We start from the raw sequence: 12,802 nt of genomic DNA, 5'->3' as shown, positions 1-12,802 counted from the left end.
TGTATTTTATTGACCCAGCTATCCCATTCCTCAGTTTATACTCAAAAGACTTAGAATCAGCATACTACAGTGATGCAGCCACATCGATGTTTATAGTAGCTCAACTCACAATAGCTACACTATGGAACCAACCTAGGTGTCCTTCAACAGATGAATGAAGAAAATGTGAGATATATATGTATATATATACATACAGGATGGAATATTACTCAGCTTTAAAGAATGAAATTATGGCATTTGCTGATAAATGGATGAAGTTGGAGAATATCATGCTAGGTGAAATAAGCCAAACCCAAAAAACCAAAGACCAAATGTTTTCTCTAATTCACAATAGGGGTGGAGGGCACTAGGGAAGAATAGAGTTACTTTAGATTAGGTAGAGGGGAGTGAAGAGAAGGGAAGGGGTAGGGGGGTGGGAAGGATAGTAAAGTGAAACAGACATTATTACCTCGTGTACATATATGACTACATGACCAATGTGATCCTACAATATATACAATCAGAAAAATGAGAAATTATATTCTACTTATGTATGATTTATCAATATACATAAATGCAATCTACTAACATGTATAATTAGAACAAATTTAAAAATTAAATAAAAAGTACAAAAGATAATAAGTGTTGGCAGTGGACCCCTTGCATATTGTTGGTAGGAATGTCAACTCATAGAGCCGCTAGGAAAAACAGTATGGAGAGTCATCAAAAAATTTAAAAATAATACCAGGATATGACCCAGGAATTCCTCTAGTGGGTAATAGTGAAAGGAAATGAATACAATCTGTCAAAGACATCTGCATTCCATGTTCATTGCGGCACTATTCACAAAGGCCAAGAAATGGAAAGAACCTAGGTGTCCATCAACTGATGAACAGGTAAAGACGATGTGGTACACACACACAATGGAATAATATCCATCCGTAAAAAAGGATGAAATCCTGTCATCTGCAACACAATTGATGGAAATGGAGATGATCATGTTAAGGGAAGTAAGCCAGGCAGAGAAAGACAAGCACCATATGATCTCACTAGCACGTGGAATACAAAAAAGTTGATCCCAAAAGTTGAGAATTGAATGGTGGTTACCAGAGGCTGTGAACAGTAGTGGGAAAAGAAGGGTTGAGGAAAGGTTACCGACGAGTGCTAAGTCACAGTTACGTAGGAGTCAGGAGTTCGTGTGCTATGGCCACAGTGGGGTGACTCTAGAAAACCATAAAGTCCTGTGTTTCTCCAGTAGCTAAAAGGAAGAATTTTGAAAGTTTTCACCATAAAGAAATGATAAATGCTTGCAGAGACAGATACATTTAACATGATTTAAATCTTACACAGTATCTAAACTTCACATGGCACCCCCTTAACATATAAAATTTTTATGTTAATATGTAGAAATTAAAAATAAAATAACAAAATAAAACCTGGCAAAAGGGCACCAGCATTGTCTAGAAGCTCAGTGATGAGGACTGCTAAAGGCCAGGGTGTATAATGGGCGGCAGAATTCCAGAACTGGGTTCCGAGAGAGTAATGGGGAAGAAAAATTCTGATACTATGGAACCTGAATGGAGGTGATGAATAGGCAGAAGAAAAGAGTGTACATGCAATTAGACAGCAGAAAGCCAGTCAGGGGCCTAATTCTTAGGGAGCTAAGCCTGGGGCTGAGAGATCACAGGGAATCTCATGGCAAAGCCCCTGGGCAAGGCAATCCAGATTCTGCCTGATATCAAGAAGTAAAGCAAAGCCCAAGGATGGATGATCAGGAGGCTGAAAGCTGACACCCACCAAAAGTCTGGCTGTTTGCTCAGTTTCCAGACCTCAACCCTGTCTCAGTCTGAACACATTCCTAGGAGGAGAGGCCAGGCTCCTACCAGGAGGGAACCTTCAATACGAGAGTTAGTGCAATGTCCACTTCCAGCCTGCCCCACAGGGTCATCTGCCCATTCACTTGGGTCTCTGTGCATCAAGAAGCAAAAAGCACTCAGACATTCATCCTGGAGACAGTGTGAGCTGACTGCATACCCAGGCTTCTGAAGTATCACTACAGCCCTCTGGTTCCGACAAGGTGCATGTGGGGTCAAGAATGGACCTGTCCCAGGTCCTGCTCATAAGTGGGCCCCAGACCCACTCAATGGTCATTTCAAATTCTCTGAATTTGTAACTGACATGAATAACCCATGGACTTAGTAAGTCACTTGTGGGATCAGGGCTACCCCTAGTAGGGAAGGTCAAGTACAATCTTCTCATACTGCCTCCCCCAGACGGGATGTTTAAAACAATATCTCATCCTGGAGAACACACATTTGACCTCTGCTAAGTGCACCACATCACCCTCAACTCACACCTGTGATTTCAGGAAGTGTATCCTACTGCCCACATGGACCAAGGAATCCCTTGGGCAGCAAAGGGTGTGCATGTGGTGGGGACAGTCAGCCCCAATCTACAGGAACTCCTAACATTCAGTCCACCTTGCAGTCACAGGAGCATAGGACGTGCTGCTCACTCTGAAATACGCACCTGCAGAACCACTTGGGGAAGACAACCTGGGGAAGGACACCAACACTGGGACACTGGATATACCCTAATCTGGGGTCACAAGACTAGGATAGTGGAAAAATCCAGTGCCCCGTTCATTTGCATGTAGTCTTCAGTAGCTCTCACAGTAAGGCAGACTTGAGTACTTGATATAGAGACAGGGCTGCAGAGTTGAAAGTATTTACTATCTGCCTTTACAGAGAAAATAAGCACTCGTGCCTATTTCATACCATTATATTATTCTGGCTCCCCAAAAGATAGACTAGATGGGCCAATGATCCAAGGTCAGAAGTCTATGGGTGCCCCTACTACAGACATTTGTAGATGCACCATTGCCTTTAGGGAACAGACAGATGAGGATGGGGGGAGGTTAAGAGAATAATTCTATACAATGGCCCACTGTGCTGACACCTACACACTTTCTAGACCCCTGTATACTTTCTTTACCCAAAAGTATTAACTTGCAGGGGCTGGGGAGATAGCTCAGTTGGTGGAGTGCTTGCCTTGCAAGCACAAGGCCGTGGGTTCAATCCCCAGCACTGCAAAAAAAAAAAAAAAAAAAAAAAAAAAAAAAAAAAAAAAGTAATTGACCTGCAACCCTGTGTAACCTAAGTGGACAGGAAATGTCACATTCTTCAGCAAACTCACTATTATCTGCAAGGAAATGCAGGTAGGAAATAATGTTGATAAGAGGAATCCATCTTGAGTTCAAAGCCAGCCTCAGTAACTTAGTGAGGCACTTAGCAACTCAGTGAGACCCTGGCAGCAAATAAAATATAAAAAAGGGCTGGGGTTGTAGCTCAATGGTTAAGTAGCCCTAGTTCAATTCCCAGTACCAAAAAAACAAAAAAAGGAACTGAAATTACTTTGAAGGGAGAGACAGTTTTGACCCTTCACAGACCAGATTCTGGAAGATAAGGATAATTCCTTCTAACCATAAACCTGTAAAAATGATTAAGAATCCAATTAGAACCAGTCAGCATGAGGTCAAGGTGACAGAGTTGTCAAGGCAGTGGGGACTTGAAAGTCTGATGTCATCCTGCTGTCAGTCAAAATCAAGAGGTGGAACTGGGCAGGACTCTGGAAACTTCCCTGGATCCCCAATAAAAGTGAAGTGCAGAAGAGGCCCGTGGTCCCCCTACTCTCTGAGAGGACCTGCTCTCCCTTGAGAGTGTCCCCTTTCCCTATCCCTTCAATAAACTGGCTCTTTCAAGCTCCGGCCCTGGGAGAGAGAGGCTCTGGCCCCACCGTCCGAGGACGGAGGGGACTGGGGACCGTCAGCAAGCCCTCTCGCTCTCCTGCCATCGCGCTCCCTCCCGTCCTCCTGCCCTCACTTTTCCTCTTTCCGGCTCCCTGGGCTCCCTCGGAGGTGCAGGGTCAGAACCTGCCGCCGGGCGTGGACCGGGGGATCGAGCCCGCAGGGGAAGTCTGGGGACTTGGAGGGGACGGAGGCGTCCCCGTAAGTTCCATCCCGCAACTCACCGGCCGGTGCCGCGCAAAGAAAGAGAGGCGGGAGCTGAGCCAGGACGGCGAGAACCAGCGCCGCGCCAACCGCAGAAGCCATGGGTCCGGAGCTCCGGAGCCGGGAAGACCGCGGTCCTGGGCAGAAACTTTAAAGCCGGATCCGCCCGGCGCCGCGCGCTCGCTCCGGCCGATTGGGAGCCCCGCCCCTCGGGCCTGACGCTCCGCAGCCGCTGCCCAGTGCAGCCCCGCCGGCTCCTTCACCCCTCGGCTGCGCGGGCCGCGAGTCTTCGCAGAGACGTGGGTGGGATCACCGCCCGTGCAGATCCTCGGGGGCGGGTCCCCAGAGACTTCCGCTGCCTCCTCGCCGCAGCCTTCTGCCCTCCTCCCGGCTCTTACCACAGAAGACGAACCCAACGAGGAGGATACAGTGGGCGCCGCCAGCCGGGGAAGCTGGCGACCTAAGTCCGAGAGTAAGAAAAATCTCCTTTTTACCACCAGCAGCCGCCCCACTGACTGGTCCCCAAGACGGGCCGCGTCCGCTGCCTGCTCCACGTTCCTGAGCTTCTTAATCATCCCGGTGTTCGTCTTCCTCACCTCATCCTCGTTCCCGCCTCCTCTGCGAATGTCTTGGGCCTGGGTGTTCAACCATCTGCAGCCCCACCTGCAGACTCCTCCCTGCCATTCTGAAAGGACCCAAGAAGTTCGGGCCCCCAATAAAGTCCCGGCTAAAATCAACGTGGTTGAAGGCAGTTGTTAGCTATCCTGCCATCCAAGATCGTTTTTGGCAGATTCTGTGCCCCTGGAGCCTGAAACCTTCAGGAAAAACTCCGAAAGTGAAAGCACCTTCTCTTTTAGAAAAAGTTCGGCCAGACAGGCAGGAAATGCTCAATTCTGCTGTTCCCTTGAGTCTTGCAGAAAGAATCTTTTTTTCTTCTTCTCTTTTTCTTTTGAGGCATTGAGAATTAAATCCAGGGGCGCTCTACCACTCAACTACACCCCCTGATCCTTTAAAAAAATTTTGAGACAGGCTGTCTGTCACTAAATCATCCCGGCTGACCTGGAACTTGCCAAGCTGGGATCACAGGCAGGTGTTGCAGCGCCTGGCAATGACTAACTTCTTAAAGTAGCCTTTGGTCACTTTCATTGTTACCTTGAGGTGCAATCATTTTAACATCCACCCAACACCAGGTAAGTACCATTTAAATAACTTCAAATACACACTTCAGGCCAGTGTGGGTATTAGATATGGAAAATGACAAACCCCCAAATAACGAGGGGGTTAAGAAAGAAGGCCATACACTGAGACCATTGATCCTTTCCCTGGTACATTCTTTCCCAGTGATAAAGCAAACTATGTCCATCAAACTTAGAAAGGAAATCTCTGGGGAGAAGCCAAGCATTAATCAGTCCCTGAACAAATCTTTTCCAGATACCAACTGCTGACCCCAGGTCTTCCATTCTGTCCAGTAAGATAAATCCCAGAGTCCAACCCCTGACCCATCTCCCTCACAGTTTGCCCAGTAAAACAGACCCTAAATTCCTGAGTGCCCAAGCTGACACATTCATTAATTAAGGATCCTCTCAGTACAACCTCCATAAGCCCAGTCCCCTCCTTTGTTCAGTGGCCCATTTTCAACCAGGAGAATGGGTCCAGCGGTGTCACCCAATTCTGGCCCCCCACCTGATCCTGCATGAGACTTTGTTCCTGAATAAAGAGCTGATCCGTGAAGTTGTGTCACTCCTGGTCTTTTTGTGCTAACAGTGGGGAAGAAAGAAATGATCACCTGAGGAGATTCCATCTTCTTGATGAGTGGCTCCTGGTCTGCCACCTCTTATACCACCATTCAGAGGTTCACACAGAGGAACTGCACACAGAGTCCCATGTCATGACTGGGACTCAGGCCTGTGGCATCAGAGAAAGGGGAACTAATTACTAAATTAGGAAAGCACTGCTGAGTCATCAGTTTGTCTAAGAACAGGGCACTTGCATAGTCTTTTCATTCACCTCTTTCATTCCACCAGAGCATTAAATGACAGAAGTGGAAATTGATGCAGAAAAACCTAAAAAAAAAAAAAAAAAAAAAAAAAAAAAAAAAAAAAGGAATGCAACACTCAAACACTTATCAGTCAAAATGTCATGACTTCTATTTCTGAAAGTACAATCTACTACTCACACTCTTTCAGTCAACATCTGGTTTGAGTTTAGCAGCCAGGAATCTCCTCCTGACCCACTTGCCCTACTTGACTAATCTCCCTTCTGTTATGGTTGTTATTTTAATTAGAATTTTATAATTCTATATACAAGTGGGATTCATTGTGGACCATTCATACATGGACATAGTATGCTTTGGTAAATTTTGTTCTCTATGTCCTTCCCTCCTCCCTCCCTCTCAATCCCCTTCCTCTATCACCAACTTGGATCTCTCAGGGGCAAATAGTCTTTTGACTTTTCATGTTCAAAATATTTTTAGCACAGTTTGCAGACAAATTCTAAAGCTGTCTTCTCAACTTTCTATCCCTTGGTTATTCAAACACTAATCTAGACACTGCTCTGAAAGGGTTTTGTAGTTATAACTATTAATCAGTTGACCCCCAAATAGAAAGATCTTTCTAGATTATCTGAGTGGGCCCACTGCCATCAGATGAGTCCTTAAAATCAGAGAAATCTCTCAGGCTGGAGGCAAGAAGGATGAAGCAGAAGAAGTTAGACTGTAAGCAAGAGAGGGATTAGATGTGCTGTTGCTGGATCTGAGATGTGTGGACTAGACAGAGGCCTCTTAAAGTTAAGGAGTGTCCTAGCTCTTGGCCAGCAAGGAAGTGCATTCTGCCAACAATCTGAATGTCCATGGAAGCACGTCTTTTCCAGAGATAATGGTTAAATAAAAGTATCTGTTGGAATATATTGAGTTAAAGAAACTATTTTTACCTTTTTGATGTTGTTACTAGAAAGTTTTAAATTACATTTGTGACAGGCACTAGATTTCTCTTAGAATTCTGACCTATAGCTTCTGTGTATTTTCTGTTTCTATTATACATTTCTGCTGGTTCTCATTCTTACTGTCATATATGCTTGATTATCATGGTCTATGTGTGGGATATGCTGTTTTAAAAGTTGCCATTGGAGGAATGTGAAGTTTGAGATATTTCCTTCCTCCAGAATTACGTTCATTGTCTTGTATCATACTTGGTAGCCATAAGTTCAGAATTACTTATGTGCATTTCAGAGTTAAGATATTCTGGGCCACACAGAAGCCTTGAAACTGCCCTGCAGTCTGTCTGAAGACTGGTTATTCTCCAGATCACCATTACTGAGGGTCCAGTTCTTCAGGATCACTACCCAAAGGGTAGGAAATTTATCAGGGTCCCTGCTTTTGGCAGGCCCTAGACTTCAATATCTTCTTGCTTTGTCCCAGGAAGCTATCCAAACCTGCATGAGTTACCAGGAGAGGGGCCCCTTTTGTGATCAAAAGACTGCTGACATCATTACCATACCCCTCTGTCACAACCATGAAGCCATCAAGTAAGGCTGGGAAATCACCATAATCAGTAACTCACCAGAATAACCACAACAATATTGTTGGTTCTGGAATCACACTGTGTCTGTAAGCATCTGTACCCTCAGAATGGATGCCACAGGCCCTGCTCTCTACCCTTCCAGGCCAGTGACCACAGTCCATGACCTCTGTTAATGGTATAGGAAAGAAACCACATGTCTTCACAAACAATGTGGCAGGAGGAACAACAGATGCCTGGCCTCTGCTCCAGTTCTGCCACATTTGATTGACAGGGTCTAAAGCACCTGCAGAGTTAGGTTGCAAAGGAGTCTGGGAAATGTAGTGGTTAGCTTTTATGGTTTCTGTGGTATAGAAGGTACAGTGAAAAGAAGAAAGAATGGATGTCATGCTCCTGTTTCCCCCTTCTACACTACAGTTGAAATGTCATTTAGTTATTATTTGAAAATTTGCAAAAATAACATTATATTGAGTCTGGTGTTCAAAATCTGTGTTTGTGTGTGATGTGGGTACCCATGTTTCCTCAACGTCTCTCCCAGATATTTTATTTCCTTAACTCTAAAATAGGTGTAAGGACAGTCTTCCTTGAAGTACTGTTGTGAGGCACAATTAAAATAATGCCTGCAGTAGTCTAAGTGTAGTGCCTGGCTCATGACACCATGAAGAAAACTGCTCTTGTTGTTATGAGTAGCAGAAGATCTAGGTGGTAAAACCAATTCATATCATCCTGACAAGTCACTTAATTTTCTTTGGGTCTTTTTATTTTTTTTCTAGTAAAGGACAATTTACTTTATTAATCTTGGAAATACAAAGTAAAACCACAAGGAGAAAACATTAAGAACCACTAGATTGGCAAAAAAAATGCAACAATTGGACACTATTAGTGCCGACAAAGATATGGACCAACACAGACTCATATAATACAGAAGCAGATGCCACTAAAAAAAATCTACCTTGGAAAACAATTTAGACTTTTTTTTCAATAGAGGTGAAATGCACATACCTTACAACTTCAGTTACACTCTGAGTTACCTGTGTTAGAGAAATTTCTATAGAGAAAAATGTTCTGTATTTCTTAAGTGAGTATCATACGCAGTGGTTAGTCATCTTATTTATCTTTTATGTCTGATAAATGTTATATTCATTTGCTATATAATTAAATTTTCATAATGAAATAAAACACCCAAAACTTTAAAAAAACTTTTTACTAACGTATGTAAGCAGTATAATAAAAAATATTGTTTGAGTCAGAATTGAGACTCTTTCCAGTACCAGGCAAGGAAGTTACTGGTACTAATTATTCTTCTTTTTCAAGAGTCCCTAACTATAAACTTATAGTACAATGCTTTTCCTAAAATTATTTTTAGATAATTGTGGGAATGTGTAAATCTTCCATTACTGTTTTTCCTAATTTTTTGCCTATTAGCCAACTTTGTGGTTTAAAGATTATGAAATTTTGCTCTGGTTCCTCACATATTTTAAACTTTCAAAATGACTAACAGCAACAAGTAAGAAATTAAATATTTACATTTAAAATTTCTATTTTTAGTACCAATGCAAAAAACTGTATGAACAAAAATCACAAAATATTAATCTGAAAATCTTAATCGTTGTATTTTGGATTTGACTTAGTACTTAATAAATAGCCTTACATATACTAATTAAATCATTATCTTTTAGTATTTACATATATCATTAATATGTCATATCTTTAAATAGTTTACAAATGTCATTTCTTTTTTTCTTTCTTTTTTTTTTTTTTTTTGTGGTGCTGAGGATTGAACCCAGGGCCTTGTGCTTGTGAGGCAAGCACTCTACCAACTGAGCTGTATCCCCAGCCTTACAAATGTCATTTCTAATGAAAAATATATTTAAAATATTCTGAAAAAACTACAGTACAAAATAACAAAGCTGTTAAATGAGCGTATAGTCCATTCTCCATATCTGTGGGTTGATTCAACAGCCACAGATTCAATCAACTGCAGACAGGAAGTATGGGAGGGATTTCCCAGGAAGTTCTTAAAATCCCAACTTTAATTTGCCTCACACTGAGCAGTAAGCTGAATCCATGGGAATGAAGTGACATGTGGGTCTCCTGTCATATCAGAGATCCTGTTTTCTCCAGCACCTTGAGACTTGTTCATGTACTATGCACTTAGACCCTTAATGGTTCTATCTGTACTGAACACATACAGGTTGTTTTTAATCTTATCACCAGAAGAGGGAGTTCATCTTAAAAGCCTCCTCAGAAACAAACTGAAACTCACCTTCTCTGCCCCCAAAACAGAAGAACTCAGGCCCCTTGTGGGCCTTAACTAACTGACACAATCTCAAACCAACCAAACCCAGAATAAAAAATAAATAGCCAGGTGCAGTGGTACCTGCCTGTAATCCCAGTGACTGAGAAGCCTGAGTCAGGAAGATCATGAGTTCAAGACCAGCCTCAGGAAGAGAGATCCTGTCTCAAAATAAAAATTTTAAAAAAGGGCTGGGGATGTGGCTCAGTGGCTTTGCATTCCCACATTCAAACTCTGGTACAAACCAACAACAAAAAGTTTTAAAAAAAGAATGTTCACACATGTCTACTTAATTTTTTATGTATATATAAAAATAAAGATGTATAAGACCAATGGCGTGCCTGTGACCAAGAGTAACCGTTATTTGAGGAATCCTAAACTTCAGCTGGGTTCATTAATCTTTTAAACACATACTATGTGGATTACAAAAAAATGCCCCGATTTTCACTTCGTCCTTGAATCTACAACCTTTTCCAATGTAGGTTTGCAACCCCTTCCCTCAGAAATTACAAAATCTATGTCTGCAGTCCGTGAACCTGAGCTGGCCTCATGACCACCTTTGCCAGGAGACAGGGGTAGAAGTGACACAGCCCCAGTGTGAGCCTAGGTCTCAGGAGCCCTCAAAGGCCTCTGCTCACTTCCTGAATGTCTTCCCCCATCAGAGAGCAAGTCTGGGTTGGCCTCTTCATATAGTATCTTGCACCTTCAGAAGCAAATGCTTCCTCCAGCCAGTCGCAAATCTGTGCTCTACCACCCGTGTTAGGGGACCAGGGCCTCACAGGTGTCCTGGGTGCAGCCAGGTGGTGCTCTTGGCCTCCTCGTTGATGAAGAAGACTCTTCTTCCATTTGGGATGGAACAGGGTAGCAGATCCACTCCAGGTTCAGATGCTCTGCCATGTGTGCCCTCCAGCTGTCGCCTAGGCTGCGGAGGGAGGCGGGAGCGAGCAAGCGAACCAGCTGAGAGTGCGGCGGCAGCGCGCCTCATCTGCCAGAGCGCCGCCGCGCGGCGCCCTACCGCGCCTCCGCCCCGCCGCCCTGGCTGGGTAGGCTCCCTTTGCTGCGCCTGGGCCTCTTAGTGTCTTGATCTTTTGGTCTGTCAGATGAAAAAGTGTCCTCAATAATCTACAAGGTGGATGCCTGAGCTGACATTCTCCAGGCCCTTTCAGGGAGGAAGTGAGGACGGGAAGAAGTGATTACTTAGCATTTTATGGAGAGCAGAAGGGAGCATTGAAGCATTGACATGACATCACGCCTGGAAGATTCCACACCTGGCCTCAGGTGATGGGTTGCAGCCCAAGTGAAGACACCTTAAAAATATTTTATAAAATTATCCTTAGGCCGTGTATAGAGGGTGTAGATGAATCGTACATGAATTTTGTGTTTAGACTCGGGTCCCAGCCCCACTCTCATTTTGTATAAGAAATCTAAACAAATCCCAAATCTGAAATGCTTCTGGCATCAAGCCTTTAAGATAAGCAATATTATCATTTTAAGATAAGCTGTATTATCATTTTTTCGATGTCCTAAAATTTTTATTTATCTGTAGATGTTGCCCGACAGAAACATGTTAAAACGCCCACATTGAAGCATTTGAAACAGAAAGGGGCCAATGACTTTGGTTGCTAAAATCAAGACGAACACCAGAGGGCGCTTCAGTCAAGGAACGAGGTGGAGGGAAGGAAGTTTCACTAGCCTGGTTTTTCATGGGGTGAGAAAAAGTGTGAGTGCAGAGGCTGCAAGTAAAGGTAGCAGGACATTTGTCTTCCATGCAAAACAAGAGAAAAAAGGTTGTTTAATTCAATCTTTAGCTACCTGGATGTGCCCGCCTTGGGAGAGCAACCATGTAGTTTTGTTACTACATCAAGCAGATGGTTTTTATAAAGCTTAACAATAATAAAACAAAAACACAAAACAAAATAAAGATCTTTACTTTTCCTGTGGCTTCCTATGCAATGGGAAGAGTGCACAACATTCTAGTGTTGGATGAATGGGAAAATGCCCATGTTTCCAGCCTCACAAGATTATAGGCTTTTACAGTACACAGGGGAGAGACCCCTGGGGATGAATCAAGCTTTGGCAGTATACATGCAGTGACTGCAGTCCACATTAGCTGGTCTTATATATTATATTATGTTATTCAATTGAACCAGTTTTGATTCTCAAAGATAAGTAACTTCATAGAAAAAGAACTCGTGAATATGAAATTCTATACATGGTTCTTGAATTCTCCCTCAATATTTGTTGATATGGCAAGGGTTTGTATCCTCTTATATACTATTTTCCCAGTTAACATATTCTGTGTGAACAAATAAAGATGTTTGTGCAAAAGACCTTTTATAATACAACAAACTACCTGAGGGGGGGAAGGCTAGGGATATAGCTCAGTTGGTAGAGTGCCTGCCTCACATGCACAAGTCCCTGGGTTCAAACCCCAGCACCACAAAGAACAAAACAAAACACACACACACACACACACACACACACACACACACACAACTGCTTGAGAGTTTAAAAATAATGGAGGCTATGCAAGACTTCCACTCTGGGGAGGCCAGCCCAGAGGCCCAACTCCAGCCCAGCTCTGCTGCTCATGACTTTCGTGCCGTGAGTCCTGCACAGAAAGCCAGGCCCAGACCAACCTGATCCCAGCCTGCAGCTTAGCCCCTGTGCTGCAAATGACCATTTGTCAACATGTGGAGGCACCTCTGTCCACTAGCACGGATTATACCCCACCTGGAGGCCACCATCCCTAGAGGGGCAGCACCCTTCTTGGGTCACTGCATTTTCAAGTTCCTCCCTGACATCAGGCTACTGAAGACTCGGAGGTTTGAATAGTACTGTATAGTTTTATTGTAGATTTTTTTTTATTAGTAGTAATATTACAATTATTCCTATTATACCTACAATTATTCTTACTTTTCTTTTATTAATATTTTTCTCATTCTATTTTCCTCTTATCTGTCTTTCTCCCTTTCACATGCTAACAACCAATTTCTTTTAATT

At 43.3% G+C, this 12,802-nt stretch overlaps 1 protein-coding gene across 1 annotated transcript in view; it reads right to left on the bottom strand.

Moving 5' to 3' along the window:
* The window catches only part of RAET1E (retinoic acid early transcript 1E), a gene marked incomplete at its 3' end in the record, with an annotated part of 56,482 nt that extends 52,169 nt beyond the window's left edge, over positions 1–4,313 (bottom strand). The window contains exon 1 of the mRNA XM_079149246.1: positions 4,009–4,313. Coding sequence (XP_079005372.1) covers positions 4,009–4,090 — 82 coding nt within the window. The 5' untranslated portion in view covers positions 4,091–4,313. The remainder of the gene's footprint in view (positions 1–4,008) is intronic.
* Between the last annotated feature and the right edge of the window lie 8,489 nt (positions 4,314–12,802).

Source organism: Sciurus vulgaris, assembly GCF_902686455.1.
Source record: "Sciurus vulgaris genome assembly, chromosome: 7".
Lineage (NCBI taxonomy): Eukaryota > Metazoa > Chordata > Mammalia > Rodentia > Sciuridae > Sciurus > Sciurus vulgaris.
This window is presented reverse-complemented; position numbering and strand designations above follow the sequence as displayed.